The 20,366-nt window shown below is 45.0% G+C and overlaps 1 protein-coding gene across 4 annotated transcripts in view; it reads left to right on the top strand.

Annotated features, from left to right (window-relative positions):
- The window catches only part of LOC138503812 (PRKC apoptosis WT1 regulator protein-like), a 149,679-nt gene extending 138,577 nt beyond the window's left edge, over nucleotides 1–11,102 (top strand). For all 4 annotated transcript variants that reach the window (XR_011279715.1, XM_069623828.1, XM_069623829.1 and 1 more), the window contains one exon: nucleotides 9,979–11,102. Coding sequence is in view for 3 of the 4 variants with exons in the window: in XM_069623828.1 (XP_069479929.1) it covers nucleotides 9,979–10,065 (87 nt within the window). In the remaining variant the exon portion in view is untranslated. The remainder of the gene's footprint in view (nucleotides 1–9,978) is intronic.
- The last annotated feature ends 9,264 nt before the right edge of the window (nucleotides 11,103–20,366 follow it).

The following is a 20,366-nucleotide window of genomic DNA, read 5'->3' as shown; positions in this document are numbered from 1 at the left end:
TGAATCCCATTTGAATACATTTAAAAACCAACAAATCTGTGCACTGGGTGCAGAACCCACACAGTCAATGGCAAGCAGCAGCTTCTTCAAGGATGTAAAGGTGGTATTAATGGATTTCCTTGGTCCATCATTGTCTGCCTTTGCTGCAAGGACAGAGTACTGGATATGCTTCTCTGAGGTGCTGTAATGACCGACCCACTTCCTCCAGCACTTTTTCATTTGACTGACACCAAAAAGAGTAGCTCTTGCCCCTCATCAAAAGGGTCACCCTTGGGTTTTGCTTACTTCAGGGCTGCTATTCCTTTCTGGTTACAAAGAAATATGGCCCACGCTGCAAACAACACATTTCATTGTATGAAGTTCAATTATATTAAATGGATCATATTGTGCAAAAGGTCACGACTATTATCTCAAATATTTAAAGAGCAAGTTTATATGAAGTTGAAATGTACATGTGTCTTTATTATACACATAAAGCAATACAACCAAATAATGCGTTTGCATAGCAAAATAGACACAATACAAAGTAAAACAATAATAAAGGTCAAAGGTGACAAAGAAATACAAGCAATATATCTGGAATTAATTCTTTTTTCTATTCCTTGTTTGTGTAGCTTTGTACTTGAAATGTTATTTATATAGTACGCCTGATTTGGCATGATAAGCAAATGTTCGTGCACCTGGTCTGCCTACGTGTATGTCAAAATCTTGTTACAATGCCCCTTCCTATATGATGGGCATATTAGCAGGTTTCTGCACACCAACTATTCCTTTCTGGTCAGCCCTCTGGTACATTATAACAAGCTGCAGATATGCTTCTAAAAAGTCTATCAAACCTGCAACATTTGGTACCACTGATGTCATTTGGTCCAGGGCATGCCTATCCCAGACCTCCTGGGTGAATTCTGGAGGCCCCATAACCTGCCTGACATAGAGGGGCTCAAATTGGCTATACTTTGGGCACCATTATCGAAGTGCATGGTATGGGAATAACACGTGGCAGTGAGCTCTCTCTCACTACCAGCCCCTCTTTATCGACACAATGCTCCTCAGTGTGCTCCTCAGTATCAAAATGGAGCCTTCTCTGAAATCTCTGAATCCTTGAACGGGAGACTGTTGCAATGGGTTAGGTCAACAAGTCAATCTGCATGCATGTAATAAGCTGAACATAAAGTACTACGGAAACTAGAGGTGATCGCTAGAATACTACCCTGCAGAACAGAGATGGTATTGCGTCGGCCTGTGATGAAGTCACAGGTTTTAGGCTGGGTGAGGGGGTGGGGTGATCCTGGTACCCAGGTGCTACCATCCACTATGTGATGCAGGGCCCTTAGGAGGAAAGGAGAGGGTCCCCCAGATTCACCAGTTCAGCACCAGCCCATAAAGTAACACTTCCGTAGGAGAAGTCAAAGGACCCTGCAACAGGGGTCATTAGTACTCAGTGAGAGAGGAGTATCGCAAAGAGAGAAAGGTACTCGATCATGACCAGGAAGACCAGATTAGAGTTAGAGGAGGCCGGCTGTCAACTTAAGGGGAGAGGAAAAGCCTTTGGGGAAAAAAAGAGGTAGCAATAACACCTATGTACATTGGTCATGAGTCATAAAACTCAATTTCTGTCATGATAGGCACATTCCCCTCCTATTCAAGGGCCCCCAGATACATTCGGGATTTGTTCACCCCATTACCCTGATCCTTCTTCCTTGTCTTACTTCCTGCCACTCTTTGTCAACCCCATGGCTGCCCAAACCCTTGTTTTACATCAAAGTCTTCTCGATTCGGAGTGTGAATATGCAGGAAACTTGCACAAGAAATAGTTTGTCAAGCTGCGTTTGTCATAAGCATTTTCCACATGAAAGGCAGCCGTTAGTAGGACCCACGAGAGAGTCTGTAATGGCAGGGTACCATTATTGTTGTGTCCAGGCAGGATATAGTTAATTCAACCTGACGAGGAGCCTTGTCATGCGGACTGGGACCAATGAAAATACGCACCCTCGAGCATGCTCATTAGGGTTTTGCTGCTTTGGTCGGCAGAAAGAGAGAGAAAGTAAATGAAGACATTTCTTTCCCTCTGTCTCTGTGTCCCCCATTTTGGCACACAGCTGCACAGCAACAGTAGCGGAGAGCATAGAAGGGAGACACAAAATCCGGCGATGAGGATGGGATCATTGCATCTCCTCACATGAAAACAAAAAGAAACATCAATATATAAAGCTGGTGAGCACCACAATTTCCTGGAGTGCAAGGTCTGCAGCCAACATATCCGGTAGTGAAGAGAGAGAGGATCAGAGGCCGGCAAGTGAAACGTCCAAGGATGAAGGGACCAGCGGAGCTGCGTTTCGCTAGCCAGGCTCTTTTGACATGAGTGACCAGCAAGCATTGGGACAGCAATGGGAAAGATGGCTGCAAAGGTTCGAGAACTACATGGCCGCATACAATCAGAAGGCGCCAGATAAGTTTTCCAGGAGATTGCTCTTCAACTTAGTTGGAGATGAAGTTGAAGATCTCATCCCTACATTGCTGCCTGAAGAAGTAAAGACATATGAGGGACTCAAGGAGGCACTGTGTACATATTTTGACCCTCAGCGCAACGTAGACCATGAGAGACATACCTTCAACACAACATGCCAAATGACGGGTGAGTCCATGGACGCATTGCCGAGTCGACTGTGTAAATTGATGGCTCACTGTGACTTTCACAAATTTTTCAAATGAAGAAGCTATTAGACTGAGAATTGTTGGAGGATGCCTATCGTCCACGTTCAGGAAGAAGCTACTCTGCGAACCTCTTCCCCTTGCCACCATCTTGCAAATGGCAAGGACTGAGCGAGAGCTGATTCCCAGGCCATGCAGATCGAGACAAGTAAGGGACAGGCAAATGAGCAGTCATATTACATCAGTCAAGGAGGAAGAGGCAACACCTCTAGCAATTCCCAGCCAGAAGGTATGGCTCAACTGAAAAATGTTATAGGTGGTGTCTACCATTCCCACACGAGGAAGGCATGCGATGCCCTGCATTTGGACACAAATGCACCAACTGTGGAAGGGAAAACCACATGGCAAGAGTATGTAATGCACCACCACACCGGGCGCAAGGAAGCAGTGGGGCCAGACCAGAATACAGTATGTGCACGCTAGGGCCCAGAAGAGACGTCAATGCAAGAAGAGATCTGGTCAGTCATGTCTGGCAAATAACTGGAAAGTCTCCTTCACCCCCTGCAGTGAAGGAAAGAGGACCACATGAGTATGCGTATATGATGAATGATATAGTGAAGGCCCCGGAAGGAGACATTGATATCTAAGTAGGTCAATACCCAGCCTCGTTCTTCATTGACATGGGAGCTACGCTAAACATAATGTGCATCTCAGAATTTCGCAAAACGGCACATCCGCCCAAGTTGATACCATCAGAGTTGAAAGTACTCCAGTGGGCCTCCAGGGGTCCAGTCCAAAACCATGGAAAGTTCTCGATACAACTAAGCTACAAGGGGTGACAAGCCATCGCAGAGCTGCATGTCCTCCAATCAGAAGTGCCGGGAAGTCATCTTCTGGGAAATGAAAATCGCTGCAGTAATGTATACCATGCAACATGGAGTGTCAATAATGCAATGATTTCCAGAATTGTTCAAGGGAATTTGACGTTTGAAAGGAGATCCAGTTACCCCTCACATAAATGGGCCAATACCTCGAGTAGCACAGCGCCCTTGATGAATGCCCATTCATCTACAACCGCAGGTAGAGAAGGAGATTGAATTCCTATTGAGAGAAGACATTATAGAACCTGCCTGCTGTCCCACCCCATGGGGCTCGCATGTGGTGGCTGTGCCCAAGCAACAATCATTCACAAAAATGTAGTTGTGTGTGGACAAGCGTCAAGCCAACATTGCAATTGAACAAAAACGACATCCTGGTATGCATCTGGATGATATGAATAGCATGCTAAATGAACCAAGAATATTCACTAAGCTTGATATATACAAAGGGTACCACCAGACACTATTGGATGAACAATCATGTTACATAATTACATTTGCAACTTGTGTCGATACAAGAGATTAAGGTTTGGGATATCGTCGGCTGCGGAAATCTTCCAGGGGAGCATCAGGGCAATAATTAGACACATCAAGAACTGCTTTAATTACAGCGACAGTATTTTCGTTTTTGGTGTGGATCGTGAACAACACGATCAAACACTACATCAGGTGTGTCTGGCATGCTCTCATTCAGGGCTAACACTGAACACTGAAAAGTGTGCATTTCACAAGAAGCACCTCAAGTTCTTTGGACATGTGTTCTCGCAAGATTGAATGAGGCCTGATCCCTGAAAAGTGACCGCAATTGCAGATGTTTCAGCCCCACAAGATGTGAGTGATGTGAGTTCATTTCTGGATATGGCCAGTTACTGCAGCAGGTACCAGAAGGATTCTGCTACGATCAGCGCGCCTTTAAGAGAGCTCAACAAACAGGGAAAGGAATATCAGTGGGACCGATCGTGTCAAGAGGCATCCGCACAAATAAAGAAAGACATCAGATCGGCTGAGTGCATGGCCTATTTTGATCCAGCCAAGTGCACGGAACCAACGTTGTATGCTAGCCTGGTAAGTCTGGGTGCTTTTCTGGCCCAAATTAGACAAGGGGAGAGACAGCCCAAGAGACATTGTCACCTATGCCTCCAAAAGTCTAACAGATGTCGAAAGAATATACTCACAACCAGAAAAGGAAGTGCTAACAGTCGTCTGGGCGTGAAATGTTCTTTCTGGGAAAGCCATTCACAGTGGTTACTGATCACCAAGCCCTAGTCACTATCTATGGAAAACCTTATTGCAAAATGCCTCCCAGAACTGAGAGGTGGGGACTAAGGGTGCAGGACTTCAACTTCACAATCGTTCACAAACCAGGCGAGTACAATCCGACAGACTTCATATCCTAGAACCCGCTTGGGAAACAAAACAGAGACTTGTCTACGGCGAAGGAATACATAAATGTTCTCACCCAGCAGGGACCGCCTAAGCCACTCACGACAAGGATGGTGAGAGATCACACCCTGGATGACAGAACATTGCAGAAAGTGAAAGAGCTGATAACAACTCACAGGAGGAGAGACAGTGATCTAGAGAACACAGGAGGAAATCAAGTGACTTTGAAACAAGAAATGCAAGCGTTCAGACATGTGAAGGATGAGCTGTCTGTGACTGCAGAAGGATTGGTGATGCGCGGGTTGTGCATATTAATACCTACGGTTCCACGCCAGCAGGTAATACACTTGGAACATGAAGGGCATTGTGGCATGGTGGCCACTAAGAGACAAATAAGATATACCATGTGGTTCCCAGGAATTGATTCAATGGTGGAGACCACTTTAAAAAGATGTCACCTGTGTCGGTGCATGTCAAATTCGACCAACCCAGAAACAGGATGTCAGAGTTGCCAGAAGCTCTGTGGATACATGTGGCAGTTGATTTAATTGGACCGGTTGGAAGCAGAAAATACTGGATGGTGGTGATGGATGAATTCTCTTGTTTCCCTCTTGTCCGAATGCTCTCATCCACGGCAGCCAGCACTGTCATTCCTGAAATGGACAATATTTTCTCGGCATGGGGCATTCCTGAAATACTGAAATCGGACAATGGACCACCATTCAGCAGTCTGGAATTTGCATTCTTTATGGGCTATATGGGCACAAGTCACCGGAAAATCACAACGCTATGGCCGCAAGCCTATTGAATGATTGAGAAGTTTATGGGGAGTTTAAAAAAAGTGCTTCAACAAAATGAGCTGAGTCAGATGTCATTAAATCAAGCGCTGTGCAACATGCTCAGGGATTACAGAAATTCCCTGCACGGGCGATGGAAAGGTGCCCATCGTAGCTGGTGTGTCGAAGAAAAGTGAGAACGAGACTTCCCCACAGAGAAGAGCCTCGGGAGAATGACCTCCTGACACTACAGGCAGAGGATACAGCCAAGAAATTTGAGATGAAAAGATATGCGGATGAGAAACGGGGAGCAGAGTCTTCTACATTTCAAATGGGAGTCAAGGTGCTTGTGTGTCAGAAACAAGAATGAAAATCAGAGTCAATGTTTGACCTGGCGCATTTAGTAATCACACAGATCAAGGGATCCATGGTGACTTCCCGATCTCCAGGCAGGGTGATCACCCGGAACGTGTCACAATTCAAGCTTTATCGCGAGGGAGAGATGGAGCACGATGGGGAGGAGAACAGTGAAGAAGGTGAGCAAGACAGGTCAAGAAATGAAGATGCAGGCTCAATGGAGCCTGGACCCACAGTGGAGATGTCAGCAAGACCAAAACAATGTATCACAAGGCGCGTAAGGTTGATTGACGAAATGTAAATCGAACTGGGAGTACAGTGATTTGTTTTGCCCGAGAAGGGAAAATGTGTGCGAGAAGGACGCGGTTAATGCAGTGTGATGAGGAGCCTCATCACGCTGGACTGGGACCAATGAAAATGCACGCCCTCATACATGCGCATTAGGGTTTTGCTGTGTTGGTCGGCAGAAAGAGAGAGAAAGTAAATAAAGAAATGTCTTTCTCTCGGTCTCCGTGTCCCTCATTTGGGTGCACAGCTGCGCAGCGACAGTTGGAGAAAGCAGAGGCCCCATAGAAGGGAGACACAAAAATCCCTTCAAACATCAATCATTCAGCAATAGTTTAACATAAGAAAGGCTGGCATGTATTGCCTTGTGAAAATCTGTCAATAGCAAAGAAGCCACTCACAAGGCAGGGTGAGTGTCAGGCCATTCAAGCAACAGCCATTAAAGAGTATACTGGCACAGCAAATACCAACTAATTAAAATCCAAGATGGCTGACAGAGCTCTTAAGGGTTTGGTTTGCAGGGCTGCGCCACAAGGCAAGGAACAACTCAACACCCCTATAAAGAACGTTTCAAATCCAGCATCCAATGCCTATGCTTAGCCTCCGCAGCACCACAGCCGAGGTTTAGAGACCATTGTTGCGGGAAGTGGGACACTGCTGATGCACAAGCAGCCTCTAGTCATTGCTGGGTGTGGGTGGTGGGAGGAAGAAAGCAGTTACTAGAGCAGGAGGTTGGTAGTGCAGGAGCTGCAGAGTAAGAGATCGGAGTAGAAAGAGGATTGTGTGTAAAGTAGATTTGAGAGTGGAAAAACATGCATAGGAGTAGAAATAGGACGAGGAAGAAAGAGAAAGGAGTTTGCAAAGTGGAACGACCTAGAAAGGAAGAAGCAGAAAGTAAATTGGGGAGGGGCAAGATCTGTAACATGGAGAAGAAAAAGGAAGAGGCGCAAAGTAATGCGGAGAGTGGAAATACCTGGAGTGGTAAGAAAGTGGAGAGAAGAAAGACATGGGGAGTGGAGTAGAAAGCAAGGGATGTGGAGAGGAAAGTAGAGAAAATAAATCCCTGGACAGAGGACTGGTGATTGGAGGAGTTTGACAATGCAAGAATATAAGACAGAATGCATAGGAAGAAGAGAGGGGAGTGGAACAAGGAGAGATATAGACAGGAGAGTGTCCAGAAGGGCGGGAGAACAGAATCATCCAGGGGCGCAAGAGACACCATAGGAAATGAGGAAAAGTAGGCACAACATTGAAGGGTATCAAGGAGGAGAGAGGAGATGGGAGTAACGAGACCAAGAGGTTGAGAAGACTTTGAGAGTTTTCCTGCAGATGGGGGGGGAGGGGGTGGGTGCCTAACCATCCCATGCTGGCAATGAGTGTGCTAGAGGCAGTCGCAAGTAAGCTAGAGCGGACCCAGGGTGTTCTAGCAAAGCCTGGCAGGTGTGGCCTCGCCAGAATCAACCCGTTGGAGAAGGACAGCTAGGGAACTCAGCATACTGACCAGAACGGCGATCAAAAATACAAGGAAGCCAATGGCAAGCAGGTGGCCACCCGATTAGCTGTGCATGACTGTGGCTTGGCCGCCAGGAGGCGGAGCCCCAGAGACGTGTACGTCGAACTGACGGTCTTTGGCCCTCCAGCAAGCTAGCTTGCTCTATTTTGATTTCTTTTATTTACCCAATGCAACCCGAGCCCTGGGCCTGTTTTTGTGTTGTAAAAATGAACCCGTGAGATCCCTCTCTGTTGTGGGTGCCAGTAGGAGATTTGGCGCCTGGTGCAGTTCACCGCTCTCTTAGAAAAAGCAGTCCCCAGCCCCCAGAACAGAAACCAGGATGTCTTGACCTTCCTTCTCGATTTCCCACTTAGATGACCACCAAAATGCACCCTGTGAGCCACGTGCAGCTGATCGCGCTGTAATATCACAATGACAGTTGTCTCAGGATGTCATTTGCATTAAATAAATAATATCCTGCAAAAAGTCCTCGTACAATAAAAAAAACCTAAAGAATTCACTATCGTTTTCTTACATCCTGTTAAAAAGTACCTTCATGAGACTTTGTCAAACATACAGTGCAGCCCATTATGCAACCTGTTCGCTCTTCACTATGCCACTTTAGTTGGCAAGTGGACGGCTACAGTATCACATTTTAGGTATTCACTGGCCGAACGTAAAAACTAAATGCATGCATTAAAAAAAAATCACATGCCGATTAATCTGTGGTATTTGTGGTTGCTGGCATGAAAGGCAGAGTTTAAAAAATAAACACACTGCCAACTCTTTAGGTGATGCGGGGCCCCATTACACCAAAATGCCTGCTGATGCCATCTAACCCTATTTGATTTAAGCATGTGCACACTGGCAAAATAAAGCATGAATATTTGATTATGAGTAGCATTGGTCAGACGGAAATACTGACTTGGAAGAAGTTCCGTCACTCCACACCCCGACTTTAGAGGTCAAACAAACCTGAGAAAGCTTGGGCGTGTTCAGGCGTCTCCGGTCTCTTGGGCAGGTTCATGTACAGAAAATGCAGGCTTTAGTGGAGAGAAATGCATGCAGTGCTCTTAAGGGGCCCACACATGAGGGAAGCTCCCAAAGTCTCAAGCCAAGGGATTCTCCCACAGTCCCACGCGGCGGGGATGCGTCAGGGATGATCCAGCAGCCGAACACCAAATCTTGCTCCAACACCCAGTGATGCGTGCACACACCAGACTTGCCCCCGCAGTCTCCTGCCCAATGATGCTTCCACAGTCGCTCACATACTAATGCTCCCACAGTCACATGCTCCGGAGCCAACTTGACAGACCTACATCCTATATACAATCCTACATCCCCACATCACAGGAAGACCCAACTGCCTGACAGCGCAGGGATGGGCTTAGGGTTGCACCCCCAAAGTTAATCCTGCAATTTACTGATGATCTAGCACCATGGGCTAAATGATTTTACAAGAATAATCTTTTTTGGCTCACACCTTTCTGTGCCTGTTTTTTTTCTCCCATTTATTGCCTTCTGTGTTTTCTTTGTGAGCGCCCTGAGGCCGGCGGGTTAGTGGCGCTATAGAAAAGAGCAGATAGATAGATAGAAATATTCCAAACCCTGGTAATTACCCTATGGTACCACACCGCATGAAGTAAAAAATAGTTCCACAGGTATCCAGTCTTTTGACTACAGAAACGTTAGTAGAATTATTTTACTGCACCTTTTTTTTTTACCGCACAATGCAATCGGCGGGTTGGGTGAGGCAACATGGGATGCTGAGACAATAGGAGGAAGGAGGAGTGGGGTCTCTCCTCCCATTTTGTGACTAAGAAATTGGTTAAAGAAACATGCAGTAAAAGAAATTGTGGAAAAATGTGCAGTAAAAACACATGGAACCTTTCCACACCCTAGAAGGGATCCTACATTATTTGATTATCCTGGTAGTTATTAAAACCTTACTTACTGGCAGTGTCCATTGTACATTTTGTGAAACCCTGAACGCTACTTCATAGCACAGACCAAACTAAGTATCTACGATGACAAAGAAAGAGTTCTCCCTGGAAGCGCAAAGCCATAGGTGTATCCCACCCGTTCATTGCCCTTGGAAAGTGGCCCCCTCCATTTAAGTGCTGTTATTAGACTCTGTTGCTTTCTCTCCCTGCAGGACCTGAATGGGGCTGAAGATGAGAACCGGCGACTTAGAGACGAGCACCAGACACTGCTCAGAGTGGTGGGGCAGCTAAGCGGCTGATGTGATGAGGGATGTCTTCACGCTGCCATTCCCTCACGCTTGCAGGACAAGAGCAGAGGACACTCCAGCACCAGAGTCTACCGCGGACACTCTCGGCTGCTCACAGGAGCCAGGAGGAATAGGAGCGGGATATGGATGGATCGAGGGGGCGAGAGTCAGATACATGGGTGGAGAATAGCTTCTCAGCCGAGGGACATCAATGCCCTTAGGGAGGGTGTGCTAGAAGGAGCCAGAGGGTGCTAGAGACAGAGGGTGGACAGTAGTCTCCATGGTGAGCCCTGTGTTGATTTGCATACCAGTGCCCAGACCATGTCATGCCAGTGTGAGTAGCAGAAGCTTGTGGTGTCTCTTGGAAAATGAAGTGATTCTTCATGTGCCATCTGGATCTCGCTCTTTAACTCTTGAGACTCCTTACCTACCTTGACCAGTTGTGTCCTCTACCCCAAAAGTGCAACAGTGGGTAGCGGGCCAACAGCATCTGACTCCATTTCTGGTGTTGCTTGTCTTTTCTTGCTCCTGGAGAAAGCAGAGCATCGTTATCTTCCTCACTTCCTCACCCTCTATTGTCACTTTGCACCCCCTCTTTGTCATATGTACATCTCCTTCATCAGCCTCACTACTGATATGAGCCGTAGGTTTTGAATTGTTGACCATGCTTCTTCCTAGGAGAGGTACTCACAGATAATGATGAGTTCTTAAGATGGGTCAGTGTGCAACATTTGCAAACCACATGAGCAAAAGAGACGTAAAGGGGAAAATGGGGGTACAGGGTAATTTGATACACTCACATTCTATAAAATCATTTCTATTTTTGTTTGTTTTACCTAAACAACCAATTGTGGTTCTCATCATACGTGATTAAGTGAAAATGACAAATCCCTGTAATTGCAAAAAACAATCATAGACAAATGCATCAAAACGTTTTACAGAGCACATTTACAGGGTTTGCTAGTTTTTTTTTGGGAGACATTGGTGGCACTATATATGTGATACATGAACAAGTGTTAGATTTATAGAAATATATGCTCTAAAATGTATACATTGCAGTGCTTTAATTGTGACAGTCTTTTCTCTTCAAATGTTTTGGACTAGCAGTCAACTGTTTTTTGGTCTTTGCCCTCTAAACTTGACTTTCTCAAGGACGCAAGCAATCGCATGGGTGACTGGGTGGCCCATCCAACAAAGCAGAAACACGTGGCATAGATGGGCACGGCCTCTTTGCACAGGCGGTTGCAGGGGACAGCCCCCATAGGAGAGGAACACAGAATGACTACGTCCTCCTATTCTGTGGCGTGGCACGTGGTCAGTAACACCCTCAAGCAATCCTGGATAATGATTGCTGCCCAAGAACGCACAGGAGGTGGCATGGGCGCCAGGAAGCGATGGAAGAGGACGAGAAGTGCACATCTCAGCTGCTCTTTTTGGAGTTCTGTTTTATGAAGGGTTGTGTGCTTACCGCAAGAAAAAGAAGAAAATGCGCGGCTGTCTTTTTGCAGGAGCCTCCTCTCGTAGCACAAGAGTCCTCCTGGGCAAGTCAGACCCTCGTTTGTTGAGTGACATTCTGTCCATCCCAGTGATACATTCAGGCTTTATTTCAGAACGTTCCATGACATTATATCCTTGTTTGATGGGCCAGGGGCACTAAATGGTTTATAGTCATATAATCGAAAACAATAATGTCGAAAAAAAAAAGTCGCATTTCTTTTTTATTACGTTTTTTATTCGAAATGGGGGGTTCCCTCAACCCCCCCCCTTTTTTTTTTTTTTTTACCTTTATTTCAACATGCGGGACCCAAAAAAAATATATAAATGAAAAAAAAATATTCGACTTTTTTTTTCGACCTTATTTTTTCGAATTATTTGTAATTCAACATTATTTATTCGATCAAATGACTGCACACCGCACTAAATAATTAGGAGTCCCAAAAAAAGACGAACCTTAAATAGTAAGTGCCAATTGCTAAGCCTGCAACATTTTAAACCAAAAAGGAACATTTGTCAGGTAGCCCTCGACAATGCGCCCATCCAGGCCTTTTCTCATTCTGGAGCTAACCACATGCCCTTGTGTGGACTGGATGAAATAAACCTCAGTAAAGAGGAGCGGAAATGTAACCTTTTCTACACGAGAAGACCACAATGGCGTGTGCAGGGAGGGTCCTGAGGAGGCACGTCTCACCCCTGGAATCTGATTGGCCACCCCAGGTGCCACCCCTTTATTCTAAACTATGATCATTATGTGTGTGTGTGCGCTCGTACTTCATGCCACCCCTGCATAGGTCAGTGCCCTACTTGGGCCATCCCAGTCAAAAGAGTCTGGGCACGCCACTGGAAGACCCCTGCCCCCACTCGCTGGCTCGTGCCCATTCCAGACTCTTTCAATTCTCCAGCACACGACCACTATCCACTCTTACCTCGAGGTCCTCACGATCCACAGAGCAATCCCTAGGATAAGACTACTAAACGAGGTAAGGATAGATAAACCCGTCACTGATTGGCTATCTTCCACATGTGTACATACCACGCTGTAAATCCACCCCTGATTGCTGTGCATGCCACCGATGGCCTCCAAAACACAAACACTACGGCATGTAAGCGCACTGTTTTCAAAAAGAAAAGTGCTGCATACTCCTAAAGTGGTATTGGAAACTTGCATGCTTTTTTTTATTTCCACTGTGCCCCGTATTACTTGCTATATAATAGGTCGTTTCTTGGGTTAAATATAAAAACAGAAATCATGGTCGACTCTGTTTTGGTTGTTCAAACGTTGTCCCAATGCCTAATCCTCATGGTATGCATTAACCTGTGCTGCGATTAAATAACTTGAGCACCCTGGAGTGGTCAGTAAATTAATTTTAAAAAAAATAGAAGCTGGGAAGTGGCCAGAAAACAATCAGGTTGCTTAGATCGCAAGCTTTACTAAACAATATAAGCCCTCACCCCAAACAAGTTGTTTGCGGTCTCACTGCTTCCTAACTGCAACCTAATTTCGCTTGCTCCATATGCTCCCCAAATTACGAAAGCCTCATCTTGACTTTCGCTGCTGCTCTCTCACCTCAGACTCCCCCTCCATTCTAGTATTTGCTTTGAACAGTTGTCCCCTGGAAAAAGAAAAGAGGGTCTTCCTTGTGCCCCGGCTGCTATTTCTATGGCGCCCATCTTGTTTGTCGTTTTTTTTTTCTCCAGGGGGGAAAAAATGCGTCGCAAATTCAGATGTTATCTCGGTTGCTGATAATGATAAAGCCGAAGGGGATGGACCATACCACAAAGTGCGGGCACCCCCCTCATTATGCGTAGGGCAATACAATTAATTTCAAGGGTACTAGGATATTCTAAAGGGAAAAAACCTCAGAATGCATTTCTGAAGACGGTGAACCAAATTAGCCCCCCACCCTGCTATTCGCAATGTAAGTGCTAATTTCGAAGGGTGGAAACCCTGAATGCACGTCTGTATGCATTAAGCACAAAATGAAAAAAAATCACAAAATGCAAGGGGGACATTCTTGCCTGCACTTTGACTAGTGATTTATCAAAAAGATAATGAGGTCCTAGAACACCTCTATGCTGGGGAATGCATCCAAAGAGAAAGGTCCCAGAGTGCATTTCTCTGGAGGCTAAATCCAAAGCAGAGTCATCTGCTCTTAGCATTTGCACCCTTTCAAGGCCGATTTGGGGGACTTCTGTATCTATCATTTAGGACAGGTTTTAGGCATTTTTTAATATTAATTTCTGAGAGCGTTATCTGATTTTGTAGATGCGAAGTTCTGGGAGATTGTTGACATTCAGGGAATCTCTCGCCACACTAGAGAATTGTACTTTTGCTTAATTGAGATTTGTTGACACTTTGCAATGGGCCACAAATGCTGATCATTGTGAGACAGCTTGTGTCACCATGGCATCACAACCTGCTTGCCTGAACCTGCTGTCACAGATAGCCCAAGAATGTTTTTATAAAGTAACACTGTAGCCAGAAATCACACTACACCTTTGGGACAGTTCCAGGGTCTTCATTGGACTATTTGTCGGGCCTGGGGCCATCCCTGCCTCTCTAGACTCCTGCAGGATGCCCACCCTAGCCCAGGCATCCGTAATCCCTGATTACTACTATGGATCGGTAACCTCTACTGCCTAATCTCTATTCTTATTCTGAGGTGGTTCAGCTGAAGGCAGGCTTGCTAATGTCTCGTCTTTCTATCTGCCCCTACTCTAATGAAGGATAGTATTTCTAAGGCTTGGGAAAAGTGCTTTTCCTTTTGCTCTGCTGGATTCGCCAAAGTCACTCGGGAGCACTCTTGCTACCCTTCTACTCTTAATGCCTACCTGCTGTCTTACTCCTGCTTTGCCTCTCCGATCTTACCACAATTCACTCCTCTTACCTCCTCCCTTCGATGTTACCGCTCCTCCCTCTACTCTCATTGACCTCTCATTACTACCATCCTCCTCGCACTACTACACCTATCATCACACTACTACACAGCCACTCTCCTTTCACTCAGTAATATTTGCTTCACAGTCACTCTTTTACTCCCACAGACCTCTCCACATCACCCCCACACAGTCCCGTACACACTCTCTGCAGAACACTCTTAACCAACATCTCACATTGTTCAATAAACTCCTCCATGAACCGGTGCTTCTTCCTTCCTCCTACTGGTGTCTTAGTCCACCTCCTCCTTCACTGCTGACCTCACCTGTATAACCCACACCTTCCTGTTTCCTGTCTCCTCCTTTGTACTTCCCTTCTTCCTGCCATTGGCCAGCTTCACCTCCAATATGCTTCTCTTTTCCTTCCCAGGGTGTGCATGTGTGATGCAAATGTTCAAAAGGGCTCTTAGCCCTGCCCACTTCTTCTGCATGGATTTGCTGCTTGAGTTATTCAGCGGTGGTGAAAGTTCTGTCATAGTGTGGATATCAGAAACTCTATGGGAACATTTCCTCATTAATCCCTGGTGATCTGGCATGGGTAAGCCTTTTCAAAAGGTTTTACTGCTCGGGTATAGCAGGTCCTGCCTGCCGGCGGCTCTACGCAGTTGTGTAGTATTGCATGAGTCCCAGTATCGCGCAGTTACTCTCTTCTTTCCTCTGCTGGAGACAGTTATACTCTTGGCAGCATCAAAGTTGCATTTCAGCAATTAGCTGTAGTGAATGTTCCAGGTGTGCCGTTCTGCAAAACATACCTGCTTTTCATTTTTATCACGATCTGAAATTACAAACGAAGGCTGGCAAGTCGCTGTAGATCGAGGCAAGAAAAAAAGTAAAGGTTCTGACTTCAGACAAACAGGCACACAGGAGTGGGTCTTTCCTAGCTAGCGGCCATCTTTCTTCTGAGGGCTGGGGTTGGTACTTGATTTCCCCCTGATAAGACCCCGAGCCACTGGCTGAGAGGGGTCCGTACCCCTTCTAGACAGTGCCAGGCTACTGGCCCTGTCACACTGCACGAGAACATGTGTTTCATATTATTACATACTTTTTGGGGATCATTGGACTTACCTTGTCAGGAGGTTACCTTGACCATATTGAAATTCATGATGAGCGCAGAATCCTGGTTTATATTATAATTGTGTGTTCCAATAGTGACAAACTACCAAAATATGAAAATGGCAACTGAAGCTTCTTCTGGACATTTTCCCTGGGGGAATGGGAGGAGGGAGGATAATTGTTGCGAGAAGATACAATCTGGAAATGAAGGAAATGGGTGGACAGGAAATGAGAAAGGCATGCAATTAAAGGGCCAATAAAATGGTGAATAAAAAAGAAGGAAGGCTGAGGAAGGGTAAGAAGAGGCCTAAACACAAGCGAGAAAGGAAAGTAAGGAAAGGGGGAAAGGCAGAAGCCTTCAGAGAATGTAGAATTAAAGAAGGAAGAGAATGAAGATGAAAAGGGAAACCAGACAAGATTGACAGGAAACAAAGGTGCAAACATAAGTTATGTATAAGGCACAGTGTGCAGGATTATGACACCCTCTACACTGGGCCAGTTGCAGTGTGTCAACCTAATTGCACTGCTGAAGTGTTGTGGGTATTTAAGGATATACTATTAAGAAAAGGAAAGCTATATATATAAATCACATTCAAGGAACCAGGTAGTGTTGTTCCACCTTTCAAATTCTAAAAGTCATATTTAATATCACAATTGAATTTTATTACACATGTATGCACACATGCAATATAATAAATATACAGATACATTCCATAGAGTAGAAAAATAATTCATTTCTTGAAACGTAAAACACGTCTTAAAACTAACTGTGCCATTATACACTCCTTTGTTTTCTGAAAAAGAGAGGGAGTAATATACAGACAGTATGATATGAAATTCTATACTCCTCCTCTAGCCCAACTTGTCCAAGTTTCTGTCCTCAAGGCTTGATTCTGCCGGACATTCATCCGGGCCTGTAACAGTATGTACGTGTAATCTCCGTGCATCATATTGCTTCCAAAGTTCCTTAAATACACAATCCATATATATATATATATATATATATATATATATATATATATATATATATATATATATAGTCAAAACTGATCTCTAATTGATCCAAAACGTTCTAGGAAACCCCGAGTATACACATATGGGACATGATATCTCCATATCTTACTGGTATGTTTCAGAAAACTCTTCAGACCACCTTCAACTTCAACTGTTGTTCACGCTACCTTCATTACTTAAAGTGCGTCATAATAGATCATCCTCTCGCTATTCTGAAAAAAACAAGGATTGCCAATCCTGGTTATCAAGCGATCTTCATTGTCCAAAAACTATGACACTTGCCTAGATTCCCAAAACCATGTGGCTTACCTCCCACTTTAGGAGCTCACACAGCCTTGTGCTATTTAATGGGAACTGTGGTAAGGTCTGTAACTCAATAAGTCAGTGCACCAATGGTATCTACAACAAAGGAGGGAAGAAAAGAAGACCTCTTAGTCAAACCTATTTCTCCCTTATCCTCTAAAATAGATTTCCAACAGTACCATAATGGCCCCATAATGGGTAACCTATCCACTTACCTACTTGATTGAATCCTAGGGAAAGAAGATATTCTCCTTCTTGAGCTCTGTTTAGCTTGCGCCAAAAAACAAAATGGCCGCTGCTACATTATTACAAACCCGGAACGTGATGATGTCATCACATCACATGATCGTACAGGATTGTGTTTCTGATCAGCTAGCTACAAGTTCTTAAAGGCAAAGCACCCGAGTATGTTGGCAAAATGTTCATGGGTTAGAGGACCAATGCTTTCTGTATCACTGGATCTAATGATACTATTAGAACTATGGTTGAATACACAGGATTGTGTTTCTGATCAGCTAGCTGCACAATTAATGGGGCATGGTCCCCTACATTGTTTGTCATACTAATGAGGACCAATAGAGCACAGAATCACTAAAGCACAACAAGATTGCCATGTAAACGAAACAGGAAGTGTAAAACCAATAGGAAGTGTAAAACAAGACTAATAGAGCACAGAGGACAGAAACTTGGCCAAGTTGGGCTAAAATGAGGAGTATAGAATTTCATACTGTCTGTATATTACTCCCTCTCTTTTTCAGAAAACAAAGAAGTGTATAATGGCAGAGTTGGTTTTAATACGTGTTTTACTTTTCAAGAAATTAATTCTTTTTCTACTATATGGATTTTATCTGTATATTTATTATATTATGTCTGTGTGTGTGCATATATGTTTAATACAATTCAATTGTGATATTAAATATGGGTTTTAGAATTTGAAAGGTGGAACAACACTACCTGGTTCCTTGAATGTGATTTATGTGCACAGCCTTCCTTTTCTTAATAATATACTGTGTACCCCACAAGGTAGGAAGGCTCTTTCCCCTTCGGAGGGTTCCCCGCTATTGTTACTAGTGGGTATTTAAGGAAGCTAACTTCAGGGGGCAGTAGGCAAAAACTTCAGGGAAACTGCACTGAGTCAGAGGTCAGCGAGTGAGGAATGCATCTGATGTGTGGTGCTTGTATGCATGCGTGTACACGCACACTCACCACCCTCTTGTTTGAAATTCGCAGCTAGACGCCATCTTCTGATGCTGTAAGTGTTTCTTGCAGGCTGTTCCAGCATATTTGTTAATCATCATCAGCTCTTGTTGCATCTCACCTCTCTGGCTATTGATTCTCATTTACCAATTGTCACAACTCATCTGCCTTTGTCTAATTGCCTTTTTGTTGCTGTTCATTTGCCTGTTGTTTCTGCCCATCCTTTGTTTATTGGCACGCAATAACCAGTCATTGCTGCTAATCTAACAGCTTGCTAACAGCTTGCTGCAGCAGTGCTCCTCTGTGTGTTCTTTCAGTTCCTATGCAGACCTTTGATGATCCTTTGATGTCTGTTTTAGGTAAACTGATTGTGGTTACAATTTAAATTCAATGTGCAGGAACAAGCCTGTCTGCTGTTGTAGTTCGTCTGCTCTTTGCTGCTGCTCGAGTGCTCGCCCCGGGTTGTTTCATGTCATCATCTCATTTGCTATTTGTTTCAGTTGAGTTGCTGTTTGTCGAAATTCACCTGCTGTTTGTCTTTGTTCATCTGTAAGTGGTTCGACTGTTCTTTAGGTTGTTTCACTGCACAAATAGATCGTTTCATCTCATATTCTGGTTGTTGAGGCTCATCTGCCAATTGTTGCAGTTTACCTCTTGTTAAAACACATTTGTGAGTTGTTTCTGTGCCCGGTCAGTTGCTGCTGCCCCTCTACTGATTGTTCATTCACCTCTACTGATTGTTGATTCACCTCTACTGATTGCTGATTCACCTCTACTGATTGTTGCTGCCCCTCTACTGATTGTTGCTGCTCCTCTACTGATTGTTGCTGCTCCTCTACTGATTGTTGATTCACCTCTACTGATTGTTGCTGCCCCTCTACTGATTGTTGCTGCTCCTCTACTGATTGTTGTTTCACCTCTACTGATTGTTGCTGCCCCTCTACTGATTGTTGTTTCACCTCTACTGATTGTTGCTGCTCCTCTACTGATTGTTGCTGGTCATCTGCCAGTTTTTGTTGCTTAGCGCATTTCTTTTCAGCTTGCTGATTCCCACTTTGTGGAGTGCATTAACAAGATATAGAGCTCACCATCACAGCGCACCCCCCCTTTCTGATCAAAGTAGCATTCCTGAATGTATAAATGAATGCATGTCTTATTTCGAGAGCTGATGGAGACGTCACTACAGCAGTCTTTAAGCTTGTGTGGCATGTGGGTGCAGTGTGAATAGCCATGCTATATTTTCAGGTGTTGCATAATGTCTTTGCCACTCGTCGGGACTTTACTCTGAAGACAGCTGGCATCCGAGACGTGTGTGTGCCCGTCTCGCTTTTAGGGGTGATGTGCATGATGGTGGTGAATTAGCTTCATGGGACGTCGCGTATGGACAGGGAATCTGGAAGCATTGTGCCAGCGTAAAGGGTGGGACTTATGACCAAAATGGGCCACTGGACTTAGAGTGAGGGAAGAGATAGAAGGTTTGACAACATCTAGTGGGGCAGGACATGCACACCGCAAGGTGAGCACCACACCTCGTGATTCCGCAACGAGCGACTTTGGGATGTCTTTCATGACATATCTCACTTGCTCAATGGAGCACTTTATAAAACTCAGAAACTGCTCGTCTGTGAATTATTGTATGTGTGCTTCACTCTCCAAACAGCAGAGACGTGCACAGTGACCAGTCACACGGCAAGGGGTTCTTTTGCTGACTGGAAAATAGATTTGAAGAAAAGGTTAAACGATAGGGACTAAGTACAGTACCGGGAATGAAGGACTGGAAGGAAGTGGGTGTGAAGGCACGGGAGATTGCATGGGGAAGGGGGTGATTATCTGCAGTTAGAGAAGCGGCGCCAATTGTTGAGAAGAGCCTGGTGGTGGGAGCTGAGGCAGAAGCTAATGCGTGGGGGAAGAACAGGCTGGAGTTTAGGTGAGGATGCCATTGGAGATTGGGAAGGTGTTAGAACATTTGGAGAAGTGCAATTTGAGGCGCTGGAAAGGAGCTTTGGGGGTTTGTTAGTGATAGGGAAACTTTGGGTTGCTTGCACTAAGTGAGAGTGGGCAGACACGTGCAGAATGTTTGCCACTGGGGTTGGAACAGTAGCTGGAAGGAAGAGCACTTGTGGATAGTGAAGGGACATGTACAGTGGTCGAAGTGAGCGGGAGCGGTCGAGAGCGGTGCTCCTCTACTTTTTTAAATTACCTTTTACAGCTCCCATACTTTTATTTTAAAAAGAAACCGTTCCGGAACGGTTTTGTTTTAAAATAAAAGTGTAGGAAGAAGTTGAAACCTTCACTTTCAGTGCACGTTCCCT

This window comes from Ambystoma mexicanum, chromosome 11, assembly GCF_040938575.1.
Source record: "Ambystoma mexicanum isolate Mex_15411 chromosome 11, UKY_AmexF1_1, whole genome shotgun sequence".
Lineage (NCBI taxonomy): Eukaryota > Metazoa > Chordata > Amphibia > Caudata > Ambystomatidae > Ambystoma > Ambystoma mexicanum.
This window is presented reverse-complemented; position numbering and strand designations above follow the sequence as displayed.